Here is a 14,031-nt window from a genome sequence, read left to right as displayed (position 1 = left end):
TAGTGCTTGCCTACACACAGGGTTCCCATCAGTAGCAGTTTTGATCAGGTGCTGATGATTCTTCGTTGCTTCTACATACAAACGAAACGTTCTCAGTTCGAAGGCAAAGTCGAGTCCAACGCATATGGCAACACACATGAAAACAGCAAATTTACATATGGTACAATTTTGATAACAATCGAGAAAATTCAAATATTTGATTTGTAAATTTGCTGTTTTTCTGTAATTGTAAATCAGGGTCTTTGAATTTTGACTGTTGGGCAGTAAAAAAAGAAAAAGTTGAGGACATCATCCAGAGTTCTTCTGACATTTAATACAAAGGAACCAATCAAAACACAGTAGAGTGTAACGAAACTTAAATGTCCACCAGAGTGGAAAATTGTCCTCGGCTCATCAATAGACGAGCAACAACATGAGGACCGACAATCATCAACAATGACAGACACGGTGATGAAAACAATAAACAGACTTCTGATCGTTGACTAAAATATTAAGTGTCACACACATGGCAAATAACACAGCTGCGGATATGCAAATGATTTAGCTTTTTAGCCCAAAAAAGAAAAGAAAAAAATAATCATTCAATTTGGGGATGAAAGTGTCTCGGAAATCAAGATGTTTGCAAAACACAGACACACTCCACAGAAGTAAAGGAACGTAAGTCACAAGATGCAACATAATGGACAAGATACATTTATAGGAGGTGATGACACGTGACCTGCTTTTGTAGCAGTGTTTGAAATGATGCCTTCTCTCACATCGTAAAAGTAAATAAAAGTGGATTTATCAGGACCCTGTTTTAAGTGTTGACCGAATTTAGATTTTATGTGTATTAACTAGTTCTTTGTTATGAATAATTCTCACACATATTGACATCTTTCAAATTCAGCTATTGCTTTTTTTAAATCTGAGCAAAGAGGAAATGTTTCTTCAGTATCTTTCAGTCTCTCTGGGGAAAAATAAGAAATGACAGCTTTTGGCTTAACTTGGTTTGGATTTGGTTAACGCTTGTTTTGCTTCATTTAGTGAAAAACGTGCTAAGGGCCGAGAAAACGCTTCAAATAGTGTTATGTAGATATTGCTCAGGGGACTTGGGGAGAGAGAGAGAGAGGGAGAGAGAGAGCGAGAGAGAGAGGAGCGAAAGGCAGAGATAAGGGAGGGATTAGAGTTAAGTGCAGATACACAAGTGACATCACTTGGTCATACTTTGCAGCACTACATTTGAATATTCATTCAGAGCAGCACCATTGGTGTGCCGACACTTTGTGTGACTCACACTCCAAGTGCTAGTGGATCTGCAGAATTTCTATTTCGGCTTTTTTGAGAAGTCGGAGTTGCATCAACAGATGAAAGCAGGGATGCTTTTTCGGGTTTTCTCCCGGATGTTTCAGATGTGTTTTGAATTTCGTCTTGTTGACTTTGTGGACTTGCCTTGAACAGAAGAAGGGACGCCCTGCTGCGGCCGAGCAAACTCGCGGATATTGGAAAGTTAGAGGCTCGGCGGAGGTGGAGGAGATGTGGCTGTGTGGTTTTCCTTTTCCCATTTAAAGCCTCTTGGCCCTCCACTCTGCCTCGGTCTCCATTGTTATTGTCTCCCCTCATTCCTCTCTTCCAGTCCCATTTGACAGTCCACATGAGCGTCTCCAAACCCCCACATCCTCCCTCCACCTCTCACCTGACCATTCCCCCCTCGTCCACCTCCACCCCGTCCTCGTCGGCCTCCTCCCCGTCGGCCACGCGCCACTCCACCGCACTGCCCCCCCCCTCGCCGGTCAAGATCTCTATGCAGGAGCACTTTGCCATCAACGTGTGCCCGGGCCCCATCCTCCCCATCCCACAGATCTCGGACTTCTTCCCCCGTTTCCATGACTACCCCTGCACGCCGCCGCCTCCGAGGGAGAAGAAGATCCTGAAAGAGGAGACATTCAACGGGGAGACGGCAGGGGGATACAAGGATGGGGAGAGGCGGGGGGACAACGACGGAGACCGGGAGGAGATGTTGGACTCTGATGACGAAGACAGTGAGTTCTGTGTGTGTCGTGAAAGTTCTGTGCTTGTGACGTTATGTGAAAACTAAACTAGACAGCATAAAAATGACACTGCTGCCGATACTCATTCAAAATGACTTTCTGCATTTTTTTCACTGAGGTGCAGCATCTGCTCAAAGAGTAATTGTGGACTCAGGCATTTTTATTCCCAGCGTGTGTTTCACTCCCACTTTACGTGACTTGGTGCCTCCCATGATTTATTGGCCAGCGTAACAATAGTGACTCAGTCCGCGAGTTTCATTTCATTCCCCGAACCGTAATCAAACAAAACAGATCAATTCATATTACTCAGCGTCATGTTTTTAAGAGCCCATCTGCCAAATATATGACTCAGAGCTTCTGTGTGTGTGTGTGTGCGTGTGTGTGTGTGTGTCCCTTACTGGCAGAGTAATTGCAGTGATTTGTGTTGTTTTCAGCCTACCTGGGCACCTTGGAGTTCAACCTGCTGTTCGATCAGGAGAACAACTGTCTTCATTGTACTATTCACAAGGCAAAGGTACACACATCTTCATCTGCGTCATGCAAACACACGTCTGTCTGTGGTTGCATAATCCTCCTTGCATGCCCAGTTGACAAAAATCTCCCATAATGCTTTGGTGTTTGTCAGACCTCTTCCTCTCAACCAGTACCATGTTCACAACTACACTCGCCACAGCTTGTCAGTTCAACGCAAAATCATCTCACGGCACGACAACAACATGCTGGACAATGTGGCCCCCGTCGCTGTGGCACACAAAGTGGGCACAGCCGTCATACGCACAAGGACACCAACCTTGTATCACACATCGTGTACAGTTACATTACGTTAATTATGTAATGTTGTACATAAATATATAATACCTTGCTGCGCAGTTCCCTTGTGGATGACACAAAGGAGTTGGGGGGGGGGGGGGGGACACACACACCCAGAAGCACTCTTGAGATGTAACTACAGTAGAGGAGGTCTGTCATATTCACTGTCTTTTTCTGACCCTGTCAGTTGTGTGAAGTGTTTCAGGGCATGATGACGTCATCTTTGACACTACTGTGTGTGTGTGTGTGTTTGTGTTGGTGTGTCTGTGTGTGCCTGTGTGAATGCATGTGTGCGTCTGCTTGTCTCCACAGGGACTGAAAGCCATGGACTCCAATGGGCTGGCCGATCCATACGTCAAGCTTCATCTTCTCCCCGGGGCTAGCAAGGTCACTGCTCCACCCTTACCTCAGTGGCAATTACCGTAACATGCAACCACACTGGGCTGTCCCAGACACTGACACTCCGCAGTCCCACTTCACACAGGCTGCACACACTGCCTGTGAAGAAGATGATTAATTGAAAACTCGAAAAATAAGAAACTTGTTGTACCTAATTTAACTTTAACGCCAAGAAATAATGATTTGCTTTCTTTTAAATGTTACTCTCCCCTGTCAATACATGTTCATCCGTCTCCATCCAAAGGTCAAAATGCTCTGGTGAAAGACGTGACACAGCAGCGGGCTAATTTGCTGTGTCGTTTCAAGCTGCTGAGCAGGGAGCATTTCGGTTGCTTGCTGCTTAATGTGGCTCGCCCAGTGCTCTGCTTTATGGAGCACAAACAAGTTCTGGTCTGCTGCACCGGGCGCTTGTCTTGTTTTCAGCTCGAGAGGCAGGGAAGATAAGGCTCGCCACAACAGCAACCGAACCCTCCTCCAGCACCGGGAGGCAGAATGCAACCTGTTGTCAGCCATTTTGGCTCAAGGTTGACACGAAATGAGGTTATGATAAGCTCGCGGAGGATGCCCGGGCAAGAGAGGTAAAACGAGGCTCCTGTCCCAGGTCTTAAGGTGCTAACAATAACAATGTCTGTGGGATTTTTGTCCTCCAGCCTTGCTCTGTCTGTCTTCTCATCCACGGCCATGCTCTCCTTTGCCCACTTTGCCCCCTTATCTCCGTCTCTATCTCGCAATCTGGCTGTGACCCTCTTTGACCTTGAAATACCAACAGTGTGTGGAGAGAGGGGAGACAACTGAGAGGGAGGGAAAAGGGGGGGACTAAGGGAGAGGGGGAGTGGAGAAAGAGAGGGGAGGGAGGGAGAGACAGATGAGGGGAGGACAGCAGCAGGTGGTTGCCATGGAAACAGGGAGGATTGTTACACGGCTCACGTCAACAGGCAGAAGCGCTGATGGGAACAGAGCGGCGGCGGCGGTGGCTGGGGAGGGGCAGGGGGTGGGCTGCAGAGAAAGGGTGAATGAACAGGTAAGTAGCCATGTACCAGCGTTTGGTAAATATTCAACCAGACGGGGAGACCACGTCACTTATAAAAGTGGGAGGGGGCAAAATGAAGTAGTGACGAATCATGACAGACGCACTCTCACACACCTCCACTGTTCCACATCGTAGACTCGGCATGGGGAGCATCGCAATGAATTATCCAGATGACAAAAGGTTTCAGTTTCTGCCGGGAAGCGAGTTGTCAAAATATTGAGCGCAGCGGCACCCGTCAGCCCCGTCCCGCGCATTGTCCTCCTCCTCCTCTCGCTCGCAGAGCAAACAGGAACCAGTACACAGCCGAGCGTGCCCGCTGTGTCAATCACACTGCAACACATGTGGCACATGACCTTGCATTTTATACAGAAACATGCTAAGGCTTTAGTCACAGTCACACAGAGAGGAGCTCCCTGCCTCTGCCGCTGCCTCACACAGAAACATGCACAAACACACGCCTCCGTGCTGGTCACTGGTATCTTCTAATGCCCGTTCCTAATGGGGCTGCATGGAAAATTCACTCGGAGCCAGACTGTTCGCTCACAGCTCTGGGAAGCAGGGACTGGGAGAGAGGAAATAGGAAGTACGTAAAAAGATTCATCCAGACAAATGCGGAGGAAGTAGGGAGAGCAAGATGGACCGATGGAGGGCTCGAGATAAAACATTTAGAAACAGACGCAAAAGCACTGGACTGATGTAGCAGCCGAAGATGGAGGCTTGGAGTGTCGGGGGGGGGGGGGGGGTTGGGGGGACAGGACAAGGGAGCTGGTGATTTGAATGTTTGTAGATGGAGCAAGTGGCATAAGATGTGTGCCCAGGAAACGAACCCAGTTAAGTCAATAACGAGCGATGATTATTTGTGATGGAGTTATTCCGCTGAGTCTTGCTGGCACACATACAGCTGTGCAACACCACGGTGAGTCGTGACTGGGCCTGTGCACGGCTCCTCCTGCACATTGATGAATCAAACAAATGACATGAATCAGGGACACTCGTTCCCTTCGTGGAAGAAGCTCAGGAGGGCTGACTCTTGCCGACAAGCCAAAAGTTTCCAGCAGAAAATAGAGAATGAAAAGGGAACAGCGACGGGGAGGGTAATGGAGGTACAGAGGGGTGAGGCGGCACAGGCGGAACAGTGTGATGTGAGGAACAAAAACGGAGAGAGAGAGAGAGAGAGAGAGAGAGAGAGAGAGAGAGGAGATGGAAGGGAGGATTCAGCATCTGGCCCTGAGGCGCTGTCGCAAGAGGCTGACTGTGGCAGAAAGAGAGAGAGAGGATTAGGTGTTTTATGTGAGCATGTTAGAGAATAGGCTTCACATTTTTCAATGCCAGCTGGATATTTAGACCCACTTTGCGTTTCAATATGTCTTATTCTTCCTCCAAAAACGTTCTGGCTCTCTGACCTCAGCCTACCTGCATCAGTTTGCTCAGATTCAGAAACTGAAGTAAAAGTACTGATAAATAGACTGTTACTTGAACTCAAGTAAAGGCAAAAGTACCCAATTAACTGCTTGAGTTAAAGTTAGTAAGTACTTGCTTTCAAATTATTAAAAGTAAAGTCTACTTTATTTCGTCTAAAACAATAATAATACAGACAGTCATCATCTGCAAATTTGGTCAGGCTCTAACCATGTTTCTGACATGTTCCATTTTTTACTTAATAACGTATTGTGAGGGACTATATTCACATGTGTATCAATACACATTTGGAATTGGTGCCGTAGTGAATATCGATGGCTCCAGGACAGTGTACTGTATGTGCAGTTGCCTTAAAATAAACAACAGTGCTCATGTTCATTATCAAGATGGATGATGTCAGCCAGTGCAGTGCTGAGACTCATTGTTGTGTCTATGGCACACAGGGAAAAGCTACATCAACATCAAGCTGCACAGACAACAGTCACTGTTTCACCTTTCATTGTTTTGTTCTTTTATTCTTTTATTTGTTGGCATTAAGAAAAATACACAATGTCAGCAGAATTAAACGTCACTGCGTTTATTTATACTTCCTGTTATGTTTTAATCCCTGTCCGCTAGCCAGTTAGCAAGATTATGCAAATAACTACAGAATGGATTACCACAACATTTTGTGGAAGGATTTCATATAATAAGAGCCCACAAAATGTTGGTGTGGATCTGGATCAGGGGTTGATCCAGTAATACATGTTTCCCTTCCTTTAACATTGCGAGATAAAGCATTTTTTAACATTTCTCCTGGAATAAAATCATGAATCTTGAATTATCTTACTGTGGACATTATGAGTGTGAGGAATTTGGCGCAGATCCAATGTTAGCATTCTACGGAGTGCCTGTTTGTATGGGCTTTCCATTCTAACTCTGCAGAAATAACTGGAGCTACAAAATGTTAGATTTCCAATTCAGAGATAAATCTATAATATTTGTGTCTTAAATGTAGCGATAATCAAAACTAAGTGGCGTACATTTGAAAAACCTACACTGCTTCAGTAAACACTTTCCATCACTCTGTCCTGCAGCTAAGAATAGCTAGTCAGCTCTGCCTTTGGCGCCACAAGGTCTTATTACCCCATTTAACAATAACGCGTTTAAAACTTTGTCATGAGAGCCAGAGGTTAGCTATGGCGAGACTTGCGTGTGGGAATTTACGTTCCTCTTGAGTCAGTAAAACACATTTCCAGGAGGGTTTAATGAACATTGCAGTAAATACAAGAGAAAATCTTAAATAAAAAATTAAACAAGATGAACACATCCTCGAGGCGACTGTGTGAAATGAGGCAGAAGGTGGCTGCAAACCTTATTTATGGATGGTGAAGCTATTAGGTGCCTGTGGGCATTTCCGCTCCCGGAAAGCTTTAATTTTTCATGCTGATTGTGTATGCAATTTAATTGACTGCTGTGTTGTGCTGCGTTTGAGGCCGGCTGCTTGTTTTGGACGTCTGGCCGGTGCTAATGCACTGTTTTATAATGTTGGGGAGGAGACAGATGGACAGGTGAGGCGGGGGAAGCCTCGTGTCCTCTCACTCTCCTCTACAAAGTAGGCAGCAGATGTCTGCGATTTCCCGAGGGACAGAGATAAATGATGATACCCCACGATTTTTCGCTCAGGCTCCTTCTTCCTTGATCTCTCTGTGTCCCCCGTTTTGCCTCCATTTTCGTGATCTTTTATTCTCTCTTTCTGATCGGACATGTTTGCTCCCTCAACCTTTGCACATCGCTCACTCTTTCTTGCCTTCTTTTGATCCCTCCCACTCCTTTAATTTCCTCCTCACACGTCCTCCTCTTTCTTTCCTCCTCAGGCAAACAAGCTACGGACAAAAACCCTGAAGAACACGTTGAACCCAGTGTGGAGCGAGACACTTGTGTACCATGGCATCACTGCAGCCGACATGACCACAAAAACCCTCAGGTAGGTGCTGGGCTCTGGATTTCACTGTGGCCAGCAATTAGCAGTATTCCCCAGACAGCCGGGTGACCACTTTATTATGCCGAGGAGGACGATTTGTGATTCCAATCCCCCAGTGGACTACCAGCCGCCGTCCCTGCTTCCCAGTTGGCTCGCCCAGGTGATTCATTATTGCATCCAGGCGACACCAGCCAACTGTTCCACTTGCTGTTGCTGCGGTAACTGCTCAGGTGTCCTCTGCATATGGAGTGATTGAGGTCAGACGTCACCGTCTCGGCCCAAAAAGTCTGACGCACTCAGACGTTTTGTTGTGCGTGTGTAAGGTGAACCGGAGACGGAGTTTCCCGGGTGTTTTGTTTGTGAACATGTGCCCTTCGGATTCATAATGGGGTTGGATGGCATTGTTTATCCCGAGGACACAAGAGCACACACATGCATGCACACAGCCACACAAAGACACAAACACTGACACACACACACTGCTCTCGTCTGCACTGCCCACAAATGCAGGCAGTCAGGTGTGTACTTATCCTCTTGTGTGTAAGTCAAGGGCAATCATTGGCAGGGAAAGAACATGTATTGCCCCTCCTCTGTCTGTACGTCTGAACACACACTGACGCACAGGCGTACACACACAAGCACACACACACACACACACACGTAAATGCATATAAATGCCCTTTAGCTTTTACAAACGCACACATTCAGCTTCTCGCACACACAAACTCAAACCAGAAGCAGCTTGAGACGAGACCCAAAGGAAACCCACCTGACCTCTGTTCAAGGACATAGCCCACAGGCACAAACCAACATGTGGGTAGTCAAAATGAAGAGGACTAGGAGAAGCTGGAATATGACCATTGTCAAACATGATATGAAGAGAGAGGGAGAGACGGAGTGAGAGAGAGGGAGGTGGCTGCCAAGATCAACCAAGAGAGCAGGAGCAAAAGCATGAATGATGCCAAGTGACAGTTAAGGGGATGAGGAAGAAGAAGCCAGGGAGGCCACGACTGAGGAGGATGACCGCATAGAAACACGGAGAGAATCCATGACTCAATGGACAGAGAGAGAAAGAGAGCGGGAGAGAATATGAAATGGAGAGGCTGCTCGCAGAGGAGGGATAAAGTAATGAATAGAGAAATTCACTTAGCTGAGAGAAAGAAGGAGAGGAATGACAGGGAGGAGTTTAATCAAAGGGGAGCCAAGAAACGAAAGAATGAGGACAGTGAGAAAATTGTGAGACAGCAATTGAGCCGGAGTGAATGAAACGCCCTCTGACAGCGACGGAGGGAAGCGCTCGAAACCTGTTCAGGCGCCGACAAGGAGCCTCGGCCAATAGACCGACTTTGTTCTCATTACTCCACAGACAGCGGCAGGCAGAGACACAGAGAGGGATCCCCGGAGAGATATTTACTCACTGGCTTGTGCCCTGCTGTATCCCGCTCTGCCGGTCGCAGCAGGGTGCAGGGGAGGAGATGATGTCCTGATGTGCGCTGCAGACGCACATCTGTCTCGACTCAGCCTCTCTGTGGACCTGCCCGAAGGCCCTGGATGGGACAATGTCTATAGTTAAACTGGGCCAAGCTCAGTTCCGACCATAAGGAGTTTTCATTCGCATAAGGAGTTTCTCTCCGTTCCCAACATCAGACATGATGATGAAAGCTGGAACGCGGCCAAACACTTTTTGAGTCATTAAAAATTTCTTTTGGTGTCAAGTCCACTCTGCTGCACGGCTCTTTGTACTGGAGGACAAATGCAAATGGAGTTGTGTGGTGTGCGAAGAGGAGGGTGAAGTATTTATTTATATATTTGACCATTCATTCACATATTCGCGGTAACAGTGATTATATAAAGCCATTATGCAGAGGCAAGATGCACTTAAGTAGAAAAGGAATGGCTAAATGGAGGATGGTGATGAAATGGCTTCAAGAAAAAAAAAAGTTGTAATGGCATTAATTTTTTAGACTCAACTCTATCCCTCTTTGTGCAGAGTGTATCTCTGAGGAACACCGGAAGTCCAGGCTGTTATTAAGAATGAAGCAACTGAGTAAACTCATAACTAATTTCCTCTATCCAGACGTCACGCTTGGCCTCATACTGGCTAATCCCTTGATTGGTGCAGGAAGGCTGCCCGAGGTGCTCAGGTCTTGAGTTAAATTAAAAGCCAAAGTGACTCTGGATTTTCCACTGTTGCCTCATAGCAAAAGGTTCTCGGTTCGAATCCTGGGTCGGCCAGAGTCTTTTCGTGAACAACATGCAGATTTGAGTTAAATTGTCTGTAGTTGTGAATTTGTATTTTTCTTTGTTTCTTGCCACATCCTCCCTACTCGATATTTGTTTGATAAGCAGATGTTTGGGTGTGATAATGTTACGCTCACGATCGCTTGCTGATTGGGTCGGCTCTGTCATGACATAGCCCGAATCGTCTTGCTCCTATCACATGACCCCCTTCAGGATAAAAACAACCGGCATTATCCTTGGCTACCAGTTCAGAATGCAACACAGATATTAGGATAAAAGTGTTGCTGACCCAGTTGTCTTAGTTTACAGCCGTTATACAATTGAATTCTGAATTTCACATTGATACAACTGTTTACATGTGATCTGTGACAGTTCCTGATTTGGATGTGTCCACTTGAGCATTGATGAACCCTTTGTACCTTGGCCCTTAGATATATGGATGACCTGACAAGGGTCCCTCCCCCCACACACACACATACACTTTTTAAAAGATACGCAAAAGATATCTTTAGATAATGGACTGGATGAGGATTTGGAATACCCTGCAAAAAAAGTTATTCATTCTCGTTAGAGCTAAAAATACTAATTGTCTGGAATCTCTTCAGTAAGAGTGTGTTCGTCTTCTTTGAAGTCTGAACCAGACGCACAAGTTCCTCTGAAGACTGTTTTATTGCAGTGAGGCTGGCACAGTTTTGAGATAAGGCCCCAATGTATCTAACAGTGGCTGCAGCCTGCCTCTGCCTTTGGGCAAATTTCAAATTAGAAAGCAGTGACAGTGATAATGTGGCGCCCCGATCCTTCCACACATTTTAGCGACACAACCCTTTTATGTGTATTTTATTGCACACAAAAAAAATTGAGGTGAGCTGTAGTTTGCAGCATATCGAGTATGCAAATCTCATATTTAAAACTCCTTGCGGCCTTTAATGATTATCGGTCTGCCTGTTAATAGAGGTGAGATAGAGCATGTGGAGGTGTTATGATGGGAGGTGGGTGTCAAGACATCCAGAATGTGTATATGAGTGTGTGTATGTGTGTGTTTGTGTTATAGGACTACCCACATGATGTTAGTGCCATGTCTGCCCTCTCTCTCTCTCAAATCTATTCCCCCCATCTCCCCATCCTGCTGTCGGGCCGCCTAATAGACTTGCACCGTCCTCGGCTATGGGGAGATAGGGACAAATCTAGGATTTGATTTGGTATTGGATGGTGGGCGAGGCTGAGATTGACTCGTGGACACCTCAGGTGATATGTACAGTCTGGTTCTGATATGATCAGGAAGAAAGAACATTTTGATTATGTATTACATGCTGAGGGGAGAGTGATAGTTTTAGTTGGGTTGCTTTATCTTAGCGATGCATGGCTGCATGGCCAGAGGGCAATGTCAGTCGGTCAGATGAAACAAAAATACCTCAACAGTGGATTGCAATGGGATTTCTTCAGACGTTCATCATCCCTGAAGAATGAATTTTCATGACTTTAGCGATGGCCTCACTTTTCCTCTATGAGGTGAACATTTGTTCAACACACAACTAATGGTATTCCCATCAGCCTCTACTATAGTCTCCATGGTTTCTGCTTATCACGGAATTTGAGGATAGTAAATGATCCCAGTGAACCCTACACCTGCTAAACATCAACATGAGCCTGTTAGCATACTGACACTGTGTCTTGGTACAGCCAAGTGACTGGATACAAAGATGAACCATATGGCTCAAGTTACTTAAATGTACAAAAGTGAAGCAGAAATAACCTCCATACAAGTGCTGCCATCTTGCTTTAGTTCCGTGATTTGGCCACAGAGTCTATGCAGTAACACTAACCTGACCAATTATGGCTCATGAATTTTTTGTGTGATTGATGTCCCATCTACTAACATGGAGGAGACAGGATTTATGACCTGTTCTGCAGCCAGCCACCAGGTGGTGTCTAAGATGTCGGGACTTCACTTTTGGCAGCTGTAGTGTTGTGAATATTTATGGCACAGCCTTACAGAGTAGCGAATCACAAATGAGTTGAATTAGTATTCAACAGAAGCTGTTTTTGATTTTCTGAAAATACGATCTGATATTTAAATTAGATACGGAAAAAAAAACATATAAATCTGGGTCTGATTTATTTAAAGCCATGCAATTTATCCGCATGATAAAAATCTTTCGTTATGTAATGTATCGGTTCAATTCATATTTGGGAGCAAAAAGTGATGCCCAAAATAAGAAACAGATAATTAAGCCTTTAATCACACAAATCTGTAGCAATGCGGCTAATGGGAATTCATTAAGAATGGATATAGACACTCTACCCCTCCACCAATAAAGAGAAACCTTCACAAGTACAGACACCACGCAGACATGCTAAAACACCCAGCTCACATGACGCTGCAGCGACACCACCTTAAAATGTAGCACCTCCTCTTGAACAGATTCCACGAGCATCTGTTTGGTTTGTCAGAGGGATCGTGGGAGAGGGTGCGAGGAAACAGATCCAGCATTTGCAGAGAACGAGCCACAACTTAGGGCGGAACTGGCGTCACATTCTGCTGCAACCTTCGTCTCAGCGCAGACACCCTACATGTATGACAGAGCGAAGGCACATAAAGCTACTGACAGCCGTGGTCTTGACTCAGATTTATTCTGAAGCCCGTGCCAGAGATACTCATCAGTTATGACTAAAAGGCTGGAACCAGCATGTCAAATGTCTAAATGTCAGAGGGACCAGAAGAAAACAGGAAGAGGGGGAAGGTGTGTGTGTGTGTGTGTGTGTGTGTGTGTGTGTGTGTGTGTGTGTGTGTGTGTGTGAAGACAGAGTGAGTGATAGGACTGAGAATAGTGAGCGATATGAGAGGAGAAGAAATCAGAAGCAGCAACAGTCCTTCAGGGAGTATTTGCGCACAGAGGGAATATTGTAGCAGGTGATTGGCTGTGAAGACTCTACTGTGAATGATTGATTCAGCCTCTATCAAACAACAGCATCAATCGGAACAAACGTGCTGCAGGAACATAAAAGACGAAACTGATTCAGTTGGGACTTTGGGTCTATACCGTGCAACTGAAGACAGATGGGGAACAGAAACTGGACAATTATAGGACTCGTCTTGGTTGAAGGACGATAATCAAAGGTTCATTACTGGAGGGAAATACAAAGTGTTGGATCCTGTGAATTGTTTTCACTATCTTGAAAATAGAGAGTGGAGAAAAGGTCGTTTCCCCTATTTCCCAGGGAGTGATTCATGGATCTTGATGAAAGAAATCAGGCATAAAGAGGGGAAAGATATCTCTGAATGTGATCAATGTGATTCAACTTGATTCAATTTAAGGGGACGAGCAGGGCTATGTGCTCAACTGAGTCTTATTCTAGCTTTATCAATACAAACAGTGCAACTTAAAGGCTGGGAATGTCAATTGGTCAGATTGTCCCTAAATATCTCAACTGTCGAAATGGTTTCTCTTCACATTTATGAACAGATCAGATGATGAATTCTAATAACTGAGGTGATGCTCTGACTTTCCCCTACGACCCAAAAGCAAATAAACGTTTACTATCTACAGTATATGTTTGTTTGATGATGCCTCCCAAATCCAGAGCCGGAGACATGCTCACATTTACAGACATCACTTTCTACATTGATGCATTGCCACCCTCATCTGTCAGAGGGGTGACTAACAACCTTGATCAACACAAATGAGCTAATTATGTTTTGTTGTTGAACTGAGCCTCTGCAGAAAGCGTAGAGAATAAATAACTTAGACAGATTACGCTGTGTGATTAAAAACCACAGTGTTCAAAGTAACTCACTGAAATGGTGTAAAATGACTCCATTTATTTTCTTCTACCTGCATTAAACATAAAATCGGTTTGTGCTTCCAGCTCAGGGAAACACAGAAGGTAAACTGATTACCGGCTTCAGACAATCTCTTTCCTCTGACATGGTTCAATTACAACAAATTAGCATCTGATGGACTAACGGCCAAGAAGGGAGTGATTGAAATCCTCTGGAAACCCTCAGCAATCGTACAACTTCTCATTATTCACATGGGCGGCTGCTCGTGAAGCGACTGGGAGCTCATCTCGTGTTGCAGATGGAGCAGCTGATTGATGGTTCAGATGCACTTTGGATGCACAGTATTTGGCAGAGGCCC

The 14,031-nt window shown here is 45.4% G+C and overlaps 1 protein-coding gene across 1 annotated transcript in view; it reads left to right on the top strand.

Annotated features, from left to right (window-relative positions):
* doc2d (double C2-like domains, delta) overlaps positions 1-14,031 on the top strand; it is a 35,488-nt gene that overhangs the window by 709 nt on the left and 20,748 nt on the right. Inside the window, exons 2-5 of the mRNA XM_062388504.1 lie at positions 1,616-2,021; positions 2,465-2,544; positions 3,153-3,227; positions 7,545-7,654. Of these exons, the coding sequence (XP_062244488.1) occupies positions 1,634-2,021; positions 2,465-2,544; positions 3,153-3,227; positions 7,545-7,654 (653 nt within the window). The 5' untranslated portion in view covers positions 1,616-1,633. The remainder of the gene's footprint in view (positions 1-1,615; positions 2,022-2,464; positions 2,545-3,152; positions 3,228-7,544; positions 7,655-14,031) is intronic.

This window comes from Platichthys flesus, chromosome 5 (assembly GCF_949316205.1).
Source record: "Platichthys flesus chromosome 5, fPlaFle2.1, whole genome shotgun sequence".
Taxonomy (NCBI): Eukaryota; Metazoa; Chordata; class Actinopteri; order Pleuronectiformes; family Pleuronectidae; genus Platichthys; species Platichthys flesus.
Note: the sequence above shows the minus strand (reverse complement) of the source record. Positions and strands in the feature narration are given on the sequence as shown.